Raw genomic sequence first — 17,594 nt, 5'->3', positions numbered from 1 at the left:
ACATCGGCAGACAAAAGTTTCAACGATATCAAATTAACGCGAACATATTACGCGGGTCACGCAAAATGGTTTCAAATATTTCGTTAACGCTGTAACGAAGCACGACTATGACGATTACATTGATCAAATTTGAAACGAATCTGAAAATTCGTAACGAGCGTGTAGAAGATACAAGATACTTTTTAAGTGAATACATTTCGCCAAATAGTTGAACGTTCAATTATTACCACATTAGTAAGTAACAATAATTAGCACGATCATTTCCATAAACGTATCTCGAAGACTATGCTGCATGCTGGCTTTTTATTAAATTTATTACATGGGAGCTAATTTTTTTTACCAAATATATGTTTGTAACGAACATCATCTATACACGTCTCCGTGTCGGTTGTAAATTTTACAAATATTATAATCACGATAGTACTGTCTCGTCGTGTTGCGGATGAGATTTCAAAAAGTTTCATGTAACGTATTCATAAAAAAATGTCCCCTGCTGAATGTTCAAATTAATTTCGCGGTCCGCTATAACATGTCACGAACCCAGACAAGAATTTCAACGTTATCGGATTAATGTACATACTCTCTTTAGCTGATCGCGACCACTCAACTACGGATATATCGTGTGACAGATATATTTCTCACGGTGCAAGCTATCGATCGCATTCAATCCACGTTGTTATCGTGTTGGCAATCCTCGAGATCGGGGCAAAGAAAATGTCTGATATTTCGCGGACCAACCAGCCCTTCCTGGCGACGAGCACAGTCTGACAGCCACAGACTCACAGCTGTAATGCGATTTGTCGAGACTGGTGGACCGATTCCCTCCACTCGAAAACGCATCTCGAGACGGCCTTCGTCTACCTCCTGTTTCATTCTTTCCAGAAACCCCTCGAAAGGGTCGGGTGGCGGAGGCGTCGGGGCGCGTACCGTCTCACGAACAGGCTCCAGACATTCGCAAATACCGTGAAGGATATTTTCGAGCCCGATGGGTTCGTAGTCATCGATTTCCTCGTACGACACCGTCGTCTCCCCTCTATCCTCTTCTCCGTAATGCAGGAACGAGTCTCTGTCGTAAACGCTGTAGTCCGTGTCGAAGAAATGGTTGTCAGGAACGGCAGGTTGCGACGAATCGCGACCAACGTTAACATGACTCTCGCTCTTCGTTTCTCGCTAAACGAAACGTTCGATACGTTGTATTAAAAATGCCAGAGAAATCAGCCGCGCATCAACGATTAATTGTTTTTTTCAGTCGTCAAACAAACACCGAACGGTCGGCAAACGATTGCAAGATTACCATTCGGTCTGCTGGCAGAGAAAAATCGTAACGTTTAACGAACGACGGGCAAACAGTAAACTCATTCCCGAAGCGAAATTAAAGGGACACGGTTTTTCAACGCTCCTCCGAGGTAGAAAATCAGCTATCCAATCCACGCGATTCAACATTCGTTACCGCGACATAATTAAACCAAGTAGCGCTTTTATCCGCAGCTCGTATTTTTTATACGCTCCGATACGTTCCGCTTATTTACGAACCTCTTTCTCCGATAATTTCTCCGATACCATCGATCCGACGTCGATCTGGTCTTTTAGCGCCGCAACGGCGACTTCCTGCTGCGCTTCGTCAACTTCGGAAGGTCGTGCGTCACCGCTGTAATCCTTCAAAACTTGCAAGATCCCGGAAGATCGACTTTCGCTGGGAGTAAACGGACAAACATCCAGCTTGCCGGATTCTTCTTCCTGACGGGAGTTCGATTAAAAGTGGCATGTTTGTCGGAGAACGAGAGAGAACGGAGAAAAATGACTGGCAAAAGCGTTAATTGGCCGAGTATCGGTACCCTCTGCCTTCGGATCCGATCGATTTTCACTGAATTAACTCGACTCACAGCAGGGAAAAGCAGCGTTTCCGCTAAAATATGCTACAATCAGTACGTTCTGTAAATTTGCGCTACGCATCCGTGATTCGCCGTTTACCGAGGGCGCTGAAACACCCGGTTCCACGCATCGAGTAATTATTTCTCTGGTCCTGTTTCGATTGCGCGGCGATTCCATTTGCATCGGTGCGTTATTAACGAAATTATATTTGGTGATTGCCGGGCAAGCACTCGACGAGCTCGTCGAGTGCCACGTTTGCTCTCGCAACCTTTTCCGTTCCATTAATCGCGACCGATGCCGAATACCCTGAAAAATGATTCGCCACTCGCCGAATAAGCTACAGGGAACCACAGTAGATAATCTCCGTCCGAATTGTACATCGCGCCACACAACGCACACGTAGCTACATTTTTCCTCTCTATTAAACGATGCACTCGCGTATCGACCAGCGAATCGAACTTCCGATTCGATGAAAAATGGGATTAACGTGAACTTACGCTTTACAACGTTTCACGCGCGAATGTTTCATCCACGATAAAAGGCGTAGAGATTGTCTTCGTCCATACTCGTATTTCATGCAAAAGCGAACGTGTAAAGCGACCAGCGTACAAAATGTCCAAGTGAATGAATGATTCATACGTAGTGGAGAGACACAGTGATAAGTGTAATCTCGTTCGGTAACGAGTAAACGGCCATTGCTACTGACGAACCTAGTTTTCGAGTGACTGATTAAAGAACAGAGCAAGGAATAGAGAACTGTTTTCGTCTGTATCCCAGTCGAAGCGAATGTCCAAAGTGGCTAATGAATAAAGTAGGGCAAATCTCCACTTCTGATGAATCAAATGCACGATGATTCATAGCGAAGCGACAGTGATACGTCTAAATTTGTCCAGTAACGAGTAAACAGCCATAATTTCTAACGAAACCAGTGTTCGAGTAATCGATCGAAAAACGAATTTTGCATCGACGAATTGATTTTACCTCGTTGGTAACCCGAAGAAAGAAAGTTCCGTCATCGATGATCATCGCCGCGTAAGCGAAAGGAACGTCGGCTATTTACGACGATTGTTGCTAATGGAAATAATTTAGATCAACGTACTATCTAAGATCTTTGCGCTATAAAAATGTTTAATGCAGGTTATAAGCGTTACGATCTGCGGCATAAATTCTCCGTTCTTTCACGCTGGATGAATATCATCCGCGATGTAAACGCGTTCGTAAATTCGCTTTTTACCTCTTCCACTGCGGATGGCACAAGATACAGTCTAGAGTCGAAGGTGCCGGTAAGGGTGGACGGTTCACTGGGAGGTGAAATCTCCTTCGTGTCATCTTCCATTATCACATAGGGGCATTCGCCGCTGCAATCGAGCATCGCTAGATACTCGTAGAGGCGGACGAAGGTTCGCACGGGTATCATCGCCGAGCCGCCTTCTGGCTCCTCCGTCAGCAATTCGCACACGTATATCATCGTTTCGAATAGATTCTGCGGGGGTAAGTCACAAAGGATGTAGGTGAATCGGCGCGAATTGGTAGCCGGCAACAATGGCCAGTGATTAATTTAATTCAGCCGGTAACGATGATTCATCGATTCGCATTAAGGTCCGGTGAGTTAAATACATGGCGGAGGAACGTGCCTCGTCCGCGGCAATTTTATGTATTTTCGAAAGACCGTTGATACAAAACGCCCGGAGAAACGTTCTCTTTCACGGCGGAGAAAAATTTCATTAACGAGTCGAACGTTTTGTCTGGAGCATAAGCACGCTGTAAATCGTTCCGATAAATTAACAAGACAACGTTTCGTATAATTCGAAAGAAAGATCGAACTATCTCTATCCGTTACGCGTTTTCCACCACAGAATTTTCTTGCGGAGAGGATCCAAGAGATATAATTATTTTAGACTAATAAACGACCTTGCGGTAAAAACTATGATCTCGCCGACCGAGCTAAAAAAGTGCCTGTGTTTATGCCAGCTTATACCGATACACCCACGCGATAAAAACCACTGTTGCTTCATCAATCACGAGACGTACGTTGGTACCAAGAGATTATTAAATCGATGAACGAGTCTGGTCTAAAAATACTATTCTTAGGACGCAATAAAGATCACACGCTAGAGGAGGAGGTGGGCTTATAGGCACGCTCTATTTTAGGTATTTCATACGAGAATGTTGGCAGGGAGGTGCTATTTTCAGGCCAGACGGCTTACCTTGCCCAAGAATCCGCAAGCGATCGCCAGGAATTTGTAAAAGTCGCACACTTTCTCGGGCAAAAATTTGCCTACCAGCAACATTCGCAAAAGAGTGGTTTCGGGTAAAGAGATGCCCTGCCAGCTTAACAGTATCCTTCTCAGGCACACGTTCTCCACGTGACCGAACACGTTCACGAGGGTCTTCAGGTAGCCAGGAGTGATACCCGACGGATGGCTGAAGGGAGGGTACTCTAATCTTTCCTAAGAAAATATACCACAAGGTTAACGATCTATGATCACCAACCGGACAATTGCTCGGGACGTTACGTTATTGACGATAAGTCATAGGCAATGTCCGTAACTCGATCACGCAGAGTTAACGTAAAGCGTAAACTGTAAACTGTAACGACTGTGGCGTCGACAGATCGATCGCTTTTACGCAAGCGGAAGAAAAGGCGTGGGTTCATAGGCCGTTAAAGGATCGCGTGTAAACACGATAGTAATTCAGAAATAAACGCGACGATCGAAGGTGAAAATTTTCTTTCGACCTTGCAACGCCGTTTCGTTCCCGCCGGTTAATAACCGTTTGCTTAACGCTTATTTAAAACAACAGAGAGAAAGTAAGGCAAGAAGCTCGATATAGAGGCGATTGTACGAGATCTATTTTATATTTGCGCGTGGTTAGCTTGTTAACTATTGGTCGTTGGAAAATATGTTACAAGTAGAACATGCTTCGAAGGAGACAGCTTATTTTACGAAGCTCGGAAATCTTATCTAGGCGAACGCCTAGATTTCAAGATCACTTTTATTTTCTTTTAACGTAACTACGTGTTTTCATTTAGGTAGGCGTTGTAGTTTCGTACGTGACGAATTTATTAAGCTATAACGTGTTAGCCAACGGACATCGTAACATGTCTCTCTCTCTCTCTTTCTCTCTGGAAACAAAATAAGCATTACTGGAAACGTCTTTGTTGAGATAAAGATTGAGATTTATACACCCTGTGTAAAAATAGCACGAGCAATGTCTCGGCCGGACCGGAATCCTTCGAGTATTGTTTCGGGTCACGGACATGGATGCTTTATGTCAGGCCGAGATTACTTTGGTCGTTCGACGCGAGCAAAAAATCCTAAGAGAAGAAACTAGGAAAATAGGGAAATCCGATAGTTCAAGGCTGGAATCCCATAACTGGATTCTATTCGCGTCCGGTCATGGACGTCGTCTATAATGCATCAACGTTAAAAAAGAAAAATCCTGAAAAGGTGGGCGTTGGAGGTGGCCAATAAACGGCCAGCGGTCTCCACCGAGCGGATTAATTTACAGCGATCGTTTCGATTAACCGAGTTAATCGATTTTCCTCAGTCTGGCTGGTTAATCGAACCGATCGCAATTAAATCTGGGAAATTTAGATTCTAGGCGAACGAATTGACAAAATCCCGATAAATTCCTATCGAACAAAAAAATTTGTACGCTGTTAATGACCCTCGATGGAGCCTGAGTCGATCGATATTTCAATTTACATGCCTCGATTCACGATCTTCGTACATGTACGATCGTTGCAATAAAAATCGCGGTAAATCACGGCGAACCGAAGCTTCGCACGTAAATCTTTATTCTACGTTTTCCACTTAATTTTTCATAAAAAGAATCGCTCTTTTTCGCCAGTTTGTACCACGATGGCAGAAACACATTGAAAGTTAACGAAAGTTACCGCGCTCGAAAGCCAACGAGAATTAATCGCGCTTGGTACGAAATTCTTAATTGTGTTGGAAAATCTGATTCAACCTATGGAACACGTTTCTTAGCGCTGCTTCGAGACTGATTAAACGAACTCTGCCATGCAAACCAAACGAAATGCCATTAACCGAACTTGAATAATTAAATTTAGCCGGAGGATTGATTTACTTATCTATCCGCTTAATTATACGATACGGATCGACGGGGTTTTAAACGTATAACGTACAATGGAAGCGATAGAAAAGATTACGTTTAACGAGGCTACTCGAACAACCACTCGAAAAGGAACGAACGTCCGTTGGAATAAACTTTAATCATCCCTTTGTAAGATAATAGGGATGTAGAAAAGATACGTCAGCGACACACGTTTCGCTTTATCTTCGAACGAGACAAACCGGCGAGATTAAACGCGCACCACGATTTTTCTGCTCGAGTTCCTTATCCTATTTCATTTTTCTCGATCTTAGCTATCATCCCCTGTATTCTTCTTGCGTCGTCCTTTCACCCCCCATCACCCGGAACAGGTCCTTTAACGTCTCTCGAGAAGAGAAAACGAAAAAATCCGAGGAAAATCACGAACAGGTTAGGCACTTACTTTGACAGGGGGAATATCGTTGTTCGCAAGGGCTCGAAAATAAGCGCAAGTCCATTGCAGAAGATCGTACGGTTGTGTACGAATGGCGGCTTTCGCATACTCTTTTATAACGTACGGGTACGTCGGTGGAATCTTGATCTGTTCCGCGCAGTAAATATCTGACATCTTTGATGAGACAGAAAATCGACGAACGACCGATTACTGTCTGCGCTTTGATTCGATATTACGCTCTCGAAAATCGTTACCGTCGAATTTTTGGTTCTGACGGCGGCGAGAGTTTCAACTTCGACCGAGACTGCTGCCAAGCTCGGCCGTCCCAAATGCTTTGATGTTGCTTGTAAAAGAACCGTTTTTTGTATAGTTCTATGCCGGATTGAATCCTCGACAGACAGCGGCAGCTCTTTGAAACGCGTTTCCACGGAGACTTTTGCTTCTCGAATTCGCGTCAGAAACGTATTTGAATTATGCAAAAATGTACTTTGCCGGGAATGTTAAATTAAGCACGTGCCATCCGTTTCTCGGTATTTAGATTCTTGAGATTTTGTTTGCACTGGAAATGGTAATTTAACGCTTTTCTTTTTCACTGTCTCCACGAGACTCGTTTATTCCTTTCAATTTTCTTTTTCTCCAATATTCCATTTAGATAGTCGCCAAGCGAAACGTGTTTACTATTTACCTATGCAACTAGAAACATATCGCGGATAAAAAGGAAGCCATCGAAAGCGCAAATACCGAGAGGCGAATCGATCCAGATGAAAAATAGACATTTACTTTTTATCCGCTTAAATTTCCTACGCTTCTGTTATATCGAACATCGCCGGTGCGCGACGCGTTGAATTTTTAATCTCCAACGAAAACTCCTACTCAATGAAAAAAGATTCGTCTATTTATTGAACTACACGAGGAAACGCCGATTTATCGCACTCGATGGAAATAAACGGAGCAAAATACATACACAAAAACATAACCAGCGAAAGCAAACGACCTGCTCCTACAAGATGCTTCTTTTATTAAATAATATTTTATCGAGACTACGTTTATCAAAATTTACTATATCGTTCCAATTTATTCAAACAGCTTCAACGAATTGTTTCTCTTCGTACATATACTCGTTATACAGGGTGGTTGGTAACTGGTGGTACAAGCGGAAAGAAGTCGAAAATATAGAATAAAAATTTTTCGTTCGAGGCTTCGTTTTCGAGAAAATCGACTTTGAATTTCCGCTCGGTACGCGTGCACTTTATCACGTCTCGTTATAGTGGATCTCACTGTAGATCGTTGTCTCGATGGAAAAATTAAAAAAAAAATGTTTATTCTATATTTTCAACTTCTTTCTTGGCATAGAATCACCCCCTTTCCGCTTATACCACCAGTTACCAACCACCCTGTATAATATCTTATCGAGACTACGTTTATCAAATTTTACTATATCGTTCTAATTCATTCAAACAGCTTCAACGAATTGTTTCTCTTCGTACATATACTCGTTATATGCTCGTTCACGAGATCCCAATCTTCGTTTTCCTCGTACGTTCGATCAATTGTCAAGATTGGGATAGAAACGACAGGTGTCTTGCTAATTACGAACAGAAGAACGCACTTGTCATTCTTCGTACTCGATTACCCGTTATGCCTCGTTAGATCCGTATCGTGGTCTATGGAGGAACGTGCCATCCGCGAATCAAAGGGAATCGACGTGGAGAAGCGGGTCGATCGACGCGTAGAAAAAGAAGAAACAGTCGCAACCCTCGAGGCACATCGATCGTTAAAATGGCCCCGATTGATTCGCTACCGTTTGTTTCCATTATTAGGCCATCGTTACCGTGATTGTCGCTCTGTTACGCGTACGTACTTTCCTCTGTTGCACTTGCACAGATCTTGCAGTTGTCGGATGCATAATGAATCACTCGTATTCAGCGGAACGAGGGAGAGAGGATGGTCGCCGCCCCTTGCCACGCGCGTTTTCTCCTCGTTTATTGTCTCCGTCGTGGCAACAGGCCTCCCCCGGTGAAGTCGTCCTTCTCCCACTGGTGACTACTCCGGCGTAATGGCCGGGAATAGTTTCCAATCGATCGATCGGGACGAGTGGGCTCTTCAGCCGGCGTCGAGCACAGAAAAAGGACACCTCTACACGCGAACAATTGGAACCAACCGGCGCGAAGGTACACGGCCCTGATATATACGGCTCCGTTCCTTCATTTCGGCCGCATGAATATCGAAAGCCAGTTCAAATACGAGCGGAAGCAATTCCAATGTCCCTTGGGAATGGCCTTGGCATCGCAGCTGCCAGAGACTAATAGCGGCCGCGCTGAATACGCCGGAATCGGGAAAATAATCAGCCTCGTGAAGCCTATCGATATCGTCCTTTGACCTCGCTGCCTGTTCGTCAAATTATCAAGATCGAGCGCTACTCCGCTGTGCTTTGCTTTACCTTCCTGTCCCTAATTCCTCGTACTTTGTCACTCTGAATATTGCCCGGTTCCTAGCGATAATATCTAACCTACGGAATATGCACGCGACCATTTCCTCTCCTAAGGATCGTGCAACGTATTTTGGCAAATGTCAGCTATATGGTGCGCGTAAAACGAACGAGGATTTTCCTTAACCTCGCGGAGGTCATGATACTAAACGTTTCGTCGTAGGTCACGGTTCCCTTTCGTTGCTTCTTCGAGATATAGAAATTTTTCATACAAAAGAGTACTCGTGAAATATAAATGATTTATGGGTATAACTGGCCTACCTATAGCTGTATATCATCGCTCAAGTATCGGAACACTCGTTCTTCCACGGTGGAACGGGGGGAAGAGATGACAATAATTTTCTTCTCCGCTATCGTTACGACTATACCGCGATAATAAATATCTGGTTATTTGTATTTACATTTCGCGTTACACTCAGACACCATGATAAAAAAGCTTTCTACGATAGATGCTCAAAGAGTTATTAATCGGCGAGCGATATAAAAATTTCGTCAACTATTTGTACGCTGTAACGATCAAAAAATATTTACGACAAAAGTGCCAGGTGTTTCTGTCAGATCAAACGCGATCTCCGGAGGGTTAAAAAAGAAATTCTACGGCTGGCAATTTTATCGCAGTCTCGTGCTGTTTTCTTCATAGACTTTCGCGCGATACGATATAGATACCGAAAGCGGAGTTTCTTCCTGTTCATGATTTCTCGCTCTCCACCGTTTCACAATGCGATAAAAGTACGGGCAACTTGTGCAGAGGCCAACTCTGGGGTGCGCCTGTGGGACACGTGTTGATTTTTAGGTGGGTAGAGGTATGCCGAGCATTTACTGGCCAGGTGAAAAGCGTTGAAAGCTGGCGCCGTCGGAAATGCCACGAACATTCTGCACGATCCAACGCATTTCCGGTGAATGACGCGTGCGAAGCGTCGCGAGGAATAATCAAAAAGCCCGGTGAGCAAAGATTATCGTAACCCACGATCGAAAACGACTCGTCGAGGTATCAAAGATCTACGCCGTATGGAGTGTTCAAAGAAGAAAAAATGATCGTGGAAAAAGTTTTAATCGAAGATCTTCAACGAGTTAGCTGGCCAGAGTTAGCGATCGTCAAAATCTAGGAAAACTTTTCGAACCACAAGTTTTATTTGCCTGTCGTTTATTACCTCGATTATCATAGCATAAATTATCCTGGCTATGGAAGAAAGAATTGGCGCTGGCAAATTCTTATCGCGTAATATGTCATTCTATATGAAAGTTCCGGCATAAATGCGCCACGAAGCACGCGAAAGAAGCTCGTGCACAAACACACACACACACACAGGTCCGTAAAAGTATTTCGATACTCGCAGATACGTTTTATGAATATATTACGTTATATGGAATATTCTGAATTTTTATTAATATCGTCGCGAGTCTCGGCTGTCGTGCTCGTATTGGTAAAGTTTATAATTCTGCAACAACTTTGATTCCCTTATTGCTCTCATGACTGTCTAATTAGAATGCTAATGAAATTTCGAAATATTTTCTACGACACTGGCGGTCCTCGTTTAATTTAACTTTATCTTATTTTATTGACGCGTTAGTAAAACCATACTAATACCAAGCGTGATACGAACAAGCGTTTAAACGATCACACGCGTACAGCATATAATAAAATAACGTATAATTTACGAGCGCGTACATAGCGTCAGAAAGCATATTCGATGAGATGTTCCAACATTGTAGCAAGGAATGGGAGGATAAATCCGCTCGATCCAAGTATCTATTGCGTATAGTACGTATTCTAGCAACCGGTGTATCGGTGAGACCGTATCCGCAAATGGACAGTTTCAGTGATAAGCGTTGGAATACTTTCGTAATGCGCTATAACCCAGTGGAAAATAGAGAGATATTTCATCCATGAAAACACAGCCGCGTGATTGATCGATCCGAGACGCGATGCGACGAAACGAAATCGATGCGGTGATTTATAAAAAAGTTAAGCACCGATCAAAGGGTTCGTAGCGGTCACGGGAAGATTGATAATCCGTGGCAAGAATGACGCATTAAGATGTATCGTTTGTGCAAGCTGTAGCGTGAGCACGGTTGATGCGGTTGGTCGAGTGTAAAAAATCAAAGAGACAACTTTTTCCCTGGCAATCGGACGGTACGTGGCGTGTAATTACTTCCGACAGATAGAGAGTACGAGACAGGCGAAACTCTCCGCAACTCTTGACGCGTAATACGCATCCACTTCCGACGCCTACGTACCACGAAATACGTTGTTACGCAGGCACGTCGATGTGTACGCGAGCTACCGGGAGAGCTCACGAGAGGTGTAAGCCGCAACCTCGATGAATACCCTCGAGTAGCAACGCATAATGTATGTCCGCATAGTAGTTACGTGACCGGCGAACGAAAATAGATGCACCCACCCATTTTCCGTCACGCTAACTTGTGCACGCGGCTGCCAGATAAGTCTCGCGAGCACGTTTTCTTGGGAACGGTAATTCCTTGGCCGGAAATAAAGAAAACCGATGGATACAGCCCGATGGTGGCCGGTTCAACAGCCTGGAACGAGACCAGTCGGTAGTATGGATTCGTTGCTCGAGAACGAGACGCGAGACGATGATAAAAGGGATTAAGCTTGTTACGATCGTCGAATATTTCAATTGCGCTTATCGCCTTATCAGGCAAAACTTTTATTGCAAAACACTTTGGAATTTCGTTAGTACGGTGCAAAGACACGAATGTGGTGAAGCGATCTTTATTTATTGGTCCACTTTAAAAATAGACACTCTGAACGTACGATAAGCGTTAGAGATACTCCCGCTGTATATTAACGTAATTCGCGTATACGATCTGTGTAAAATCTATGGTTCTACTAAAAATGTGTCGTAGCTTTCACGCAGCTTTTCAGATCTCTTTCAGGCTTTGATACAATCCTGACTTGATGTTGAGTCTCCTTCCGGTCTTGGTGTAATTTATAAATGTTTCGCGAAAGATACGTATTAAAGCTTCGTTCAAACGAACCAAATTAATCCGACTGCTTTAGTGTCTTTTACGGCGTATGCGGGAAAACACATAATGCCGGGTAATCTGTCCATTGAATGACGTATTTTACGATATCCAAAGGCGAAGGTTCTTTTTAGAGAGCCGAGGCTTAAACGCATACGTCGGGTGTTGGAACAACGCACAACGCCGTTAGGCGTGTTTCGCGTAAACCGCTCTGAGTTTGTCTTCAAAGGCTTAAGGGACAGGGCAAGAGAAATTATGCAATAACCGTGGTGCTAGGAAATGCGGGCGGCACGACGCTGGTAATTCTACTTGAACGTATAATGATACAAGAGGAGGGCGAGGCTCGTCAAAGTAAGCCGAGGGACTAAGAGGGACTTAACCCTCGAGTGCATAATTCATAACACATTAGAGTTGGAGAGGCGGCGATCTTGATGCTCGCATTAGGTAGCCCTTACGTAATGTCGTCCAATTAAACCAGGACGACCATGGGAGGAGCGAAACGACGAGTCGTCAAAAATGACTCGTTCGAGTGCTCCATCGGTGAATTAAAACGTCGATATCCAACGGCTGCTTCGTTCCAATTTAAATATTTCTATCGGGAGCAACGCTCTGTCCGACGATGAAATTGCAAATTGCAATTTCGTTATTCTTTTCAGCGAAGCAGTCTACCGCTTTCTTTGATCATCCGCGCATCCAACGTGGAAAACGAGATTGCCGTTTCACATTGTGCATCAGTCGGAAGAACGGTGGAGAGCTCCTCGAGGAAATTTCTGTCCAGGTGTCCGAGAAACCTTTTCGTTTAGCGACGGGATCCGTTTTAACCGGCCACCGGGAAAAGCAAAGTCGTGGGAATTCGGTGTGTTGGCGGTGCCACGGCGAATAAAAACATCGTGGAAAACACGCTGGAAAATCTATCTCGATAAGCGAATCGACGTCGTCGCCTGCGAAAAAGTAGGAAGAACGAAGAAAGGAACGACAGGAGGGATTTCAGTGGCGTTATCCTTAGCAGTCGCATCCAGTTTGCGTTCGATAATTACGCGACGTCTTCGGGGGATGAAGCAGAAGGTCAACAGGGGGAAGTCAAGCGGAATCCCGGTGTGCTTCGAAGCGCGATCAAGCGATTAGATAGCGCCTGCGAGACACAAAAGCTCGGTGGAAGACTCGGGCCGAGGCGGTGATGTCGACGATGTCGTCGCCGTCTTCGTCATCGTCTTTGCCGTAGAAAGAGAGCATAGTCGAATCGAGACGAGTCGGGTCGAGTATCGATTAGGTTGGTGTAGGTAGAGCGAGTCGAAGTCACCGAGATACCAAGAGAAAGAGGCGATGGAAGGTGGCGGCGGCGGCGACGGCGGCTGCGACGCCGCCGAGGATCGATCGTCGCCTCTGCCCCAGCCGAAACAAATAAAACCGTAACGAACGCGTTCTCGTGACCGGTTTCCACCGGACTCTTTTGCGTTTTTTCCGCGATAAATCCTATTCCCTCCATCACTGACCAATCCCTCGATCGTTATCAGTTCCGGGCCGAAGAGGACAATTTTTGATTAGCAAGTCCGAAGGACCGATACAGTTCCCCGTTCTATCGTGTTTTCCATACAAGGTACAGTCGGATATCGAAAAATCAAATGGAACTTTGGCTGACGCACAGATTCGTTTCCAAGATTTAAACGTTCAGCGAATCGAAATCTTGCTGTTTCGGGCTATTACGTTGATAAATATTTTTATGAAAGAAAAATAACAATTTTTCTATTTTCTTCCGATGGAGAAACTTCTTCCTCTGGATCGAGTTTCAGAAAAACATAATTTTCGGGCACGAAGATTAAGCCAAGGGCTAAAAGTTTGATCAACGAAAGCGGATGGTCGGTACAATCCGCTATTTTTCTACTGTGTTTTCCTATGGAAGGTAGCGTCGAAATAGATACATAGAATAGGACTTTTGCCGCGGCACAGATTGTCATCTCAAGATTTAATCGTTCGAGTTGAAACCTTAGTCGTTCGCACTGTCGTATCGATAGATACTTTCATGAAATGACAGCGACTTGAAAAACAGCGAGAGAAACGCTGTTTCCACTTTTGGGCAAGGATAATTTGACACAAAATTTTTATCAACTAATTCCATTTCTCTATACGAAATAGCACTGCGATCGATATTTAAGAGTTAAATAAACGATTAGGAATTTCAAATATTTAGATTGTCGCGTCGACAAATTTTTATACCTTTTTTTTAACAGCGAAACTTTCAGTCCGAGCTGCAGGAAAATTTAATTGCCGTGGACAGAGATAATTTGACGCCAACGGGTTGATTACGAAACGCACTTCATATCCCTGGAAAGTTGAGCGTACAGCAGTACGTTATATAGTGGATAATGACGAAGAGCATGCTGGAGGACGCGTCATCGATCAATTCTACACACATTGCGCGAAAGCTTATAGACGATGCATAAACGAGCAAAGAGAACATTGGACGAACAGTAGGCCAGCGATAATAACTCAGCCGCAGCTGAACCGTCGCAATTTCGAAGTTTAATTTCAAGAACCAATAAAGCCGGGAACGATAACAATAAGAGAGAGAGAGGGAGAGAGAGAGAGAGAAGATAGAGAAGGCTTTAAAACGTTTAAGCGGGTCGAAGGGCAGAGACGCTTCCACCGCGTGGAAATAATGGATAAACTGAATGCTTTATTCCTCGTAAAATTTCCAACGATATCGTTTCTTTTTCAACGTATTTTTATTAAAGAATCATACTTTAATATACGAACTCAGGTAAAACGCCGCGCCATTGATATCGATGTTCAATAGTAAAACATTCTAAATGAAAAGGTAAATATACGTAACCGCGACGCGATACGAGTAATCTCCTGAGACTGCTAAATGATCCATTAATACGTCAGATTAGCACGTACTAATCCGAGTAGCGCCATACTTTCGCTCGTCTCGTATCGTTATAATTCAAAATTCTCTTTCTCAGATCCAATTAACCGCTTACGTAACGTCACAAATACACTCGGCGATCGGACTTTTTCTCTGATACCACGGACGTACACGTTCAACAAATTTCCATTTACCAACTTTTACGAAACCTGCGTGAATTTGTCACCGTTTATTTTACTTTTTTTTTTTTTTTTTACAGTTACATCTTTAAACCTTAATAGGTATCGCAGGAAACGTATAAATCTCGTTTGTATTGAAATTATTCAAGCTAATGGCAATGAATTGAAATCGAAATTAAACTAAGAAAATGAAAGAAAAACCTACGTATCGTATATTTTCCCTTACGCATCGTTAATGGTACGTTGTTCCATGTACGAAATAGAGGAATTAGATAAACGAGCTAAATATCCTATATCCGCATAGAAAAGCACGTTTCATCAAGACCGATGCGTGGCGCTTCGCAAGCTTTCATTATCCCTTATGGATAGTTTGCAACCATGCCAGAGTTCCATTACTCTCTTACCATGTATGTAACCCAACGTTTCGAACCAGTACTTGATACCTACGAGGGAAACGATGCGGAGCATCATCGGAATGTATGTAAATCCGGCTATACATATGTATACATATAGGTAACCTAAGTAGATAGATACATATATTCTACTCGAAGAAAACGGCCGAGATTTAGGGATGGTGTTGGGTGGGTGGAGGGTGGTGGAGAGGGGGAAATTGGCCATTAATCTGGTGGAGGCATTTCCTCGAGAATTAAGGGGTATTCTACTTTCTAAGACGGCGATTCCTTTCGACACGTATGCTAGCAATTAAGGAGCGTCATATCGCACGAGATATCTAATCGCGAGTGGTCCGCGAAGAATGCGGATTGAACTTTCTCCAGCGGTATATCCGTGTGTATATCCGTGTTTTATTACAAGAAACGACAGCAATATGGCGCGATGGTGGGAACTATGATCGATCATCGGTTCCACTGGAGCGAACAAGAGCGTGGTTTCAATGCCAGCTTATACGGTCGAGCGGTCGTTTTACGCTAAAGTTGGCACATCGGCTTGGCAAATGCAGGTTATTCAATCGTGCTGGGATCGATGCGATTTCGCGACGGTCTCGTCTCTCCGTTTCGATTATTTTCGTCGTAAAACGGAAATACATAAGTCGAGGGTATCGACCTATCGGGTCCGTTCTATCCGATAATCGGATAAACAGGGGCAGGAGTAGCCCGGTTCGCGTAATTGCTCGATCAATTTTCTTGCAGCAACGGGCGCGTGGCGGCTTGCAACGCAGTTACACCCCGAGGAAATCGAGAAACGGTATTCGAACGATAGGTGGAACGGTTCGGGCTACGGACAGCTCGAACCGCCCATTTCCTTCGGCCAATTTGAATATAGATCGACACGCAGCGACGTTATTAAGTCAATGCAGGAATTCCCGGCGTTGCGAGAGTCGAGGTCGGAACCGATCGAACCAAGTTTCGCGTCGGACAATGGCTGACAACGGTAAGAGGATTCCGGTAGGTGAATCGCGAATAGAATTGCAAAAGGGCGAGAGACCAGCGGAGACCGCGTTTCTCTCTCGCCGTGCAGATTGATATACGCTCCGCCGTTTGTTCGCTCAACGAAAAAGATACCTGAAATATTAGCGGTCGTCTCGTCTCGCGTGCTCCGCTACTCTAAAACTGGAAGCACGATTTATTTTCGTTCGAACGTTAATCACCGGCGGTCTGCTAGGCATTTTCATTACTAGCGCACGATATCCGCGTAAGTAGGATGCGAGAGTGTTGCACGGTGAACGATATTAAAGCGACACAGACTTATGGCCGTTTGGCAGTTCGCTGGCCCTATTACGACATTACGAAAAACGGCATGCCCTGGTTTTATACAATGGAACAACGGAGGAGGAGGTCGCGATTCCCAGTCGTAAAAATTTAATTCCCATTTATATTCGATTAAACGGAATACCGCGTCGACTATAATATCCGCTTTATTCGTACGTACGTTTGCTCGTCTCGCAGCCAGCCAATTCGATCGCAATGAATCTGACGTGTACGATATCGCGAAACGATGTAACGAAAATGTATAGCGTCGCATCGTCAGCGAAACGCTGGTACGACGGTGAAATTGAATGCCATAGGTAGCACGTAAGGTGTGCACCGTGCATACGTCTCCTTCACGTTGACTCGTGAAATATGGAAAAGTTATTCTCGTCGAGTCGCCACGCGTAAGTTCGCACAAAAGAGAGCGCGAGCTGCTGCAATTTTTCGTTATTTCGCTTTACGAGGCCGCAGCGAAACCGCCTTCGTACGTGGAATGCGTGCGGCTTGCGTGCCACTACACGGCGAGCGCATTTATTCGCACCAGCGAGCTCACGCTTCACGCGACACACGAACCGGAGGCTTTACGAGCCGATCTATACACAGCAGCCTCAGTTATCCGGGTTAACTGCACTTTCAACGCAATTTATACTCATCGCGATGTACGCACCAATCGCCATAGCGTAACCCGCGGACGTTCTACCTACCGGTGAACTAGCTAGAAGTGCCAATGATAGCCGTGAATTAGTCGGTGAATTTCGTGGTCACATACGTATCAGCAAACCCATTCGATGATGTATATTTTTAAACTATTAAGGATCGAACGATAATTCGTCAGAATGTCGCGGATGCTTCGACTTTCTTAGATTTCGTAAAATGGTGAAATCCAAGTGGTAGAAAGAGATCGCTGAAAGTGGCAATTTATACGCGAATCACTTACGTTTGATACGTTCTTCAGTCGATGATACCATTCAACGAACGACGTGAAAAA

General features: G+C 44.4%; 2 protein-coding genes across 4 annotated transcripts in view; both read right to left on the bottom strand.

Moving 5' to 3' along the window:
* Positions 1–17,594, bottom strand: part of LOC117231692 (transmembrane protein 132C) — an 80,913-nt gene that overhangs the window by 42,073 nt on the left and 21,246 nt on the right. The gene's annotated exons all lie outside the window — the stretch shown is intronic.
* On the bottom strand, positions 587–2,574 carry LOC117231697. The gene is made up of 2 exons (XM_033490369.1): positions 1,534–2,574; positions 587–1,170 (listed from the first exon to the last, which is right to left on the bottom strand). Exons 1-2 carry the CDS (start codon positions 1,561–1,563, stop codon positions 664–666), a joined length of 537 nt encoding a protein of 178 aa, XP_033346260.1. The 5' UTR covers positions 1,564–2,574; the 3' UTR covers positions 587–663.

Source organism: Bombus vosnesenskii, unplaced genomic scaffold (assembly GCF_011952255.1).
Source record: "Bombus vosnesenskii isolate JDL3184/JDL3185 unplaced genomic scaffold, Bvos_JDL3184-5_v1.1 scf7180000013273, whole genome shotgun sequence".
NCBI classification, from domain to species: domain Eukaryota; kingdom Metazoa; phylum Arthropoda; class Insecta; order Hymenoptera; family Apidae; genus Bombus; species Bombus vosnesenskii.
Note: the sequence above shows the minus strand (reverse complement) of the source record. Positions and strands in the feature narration are given on the sequence as shown.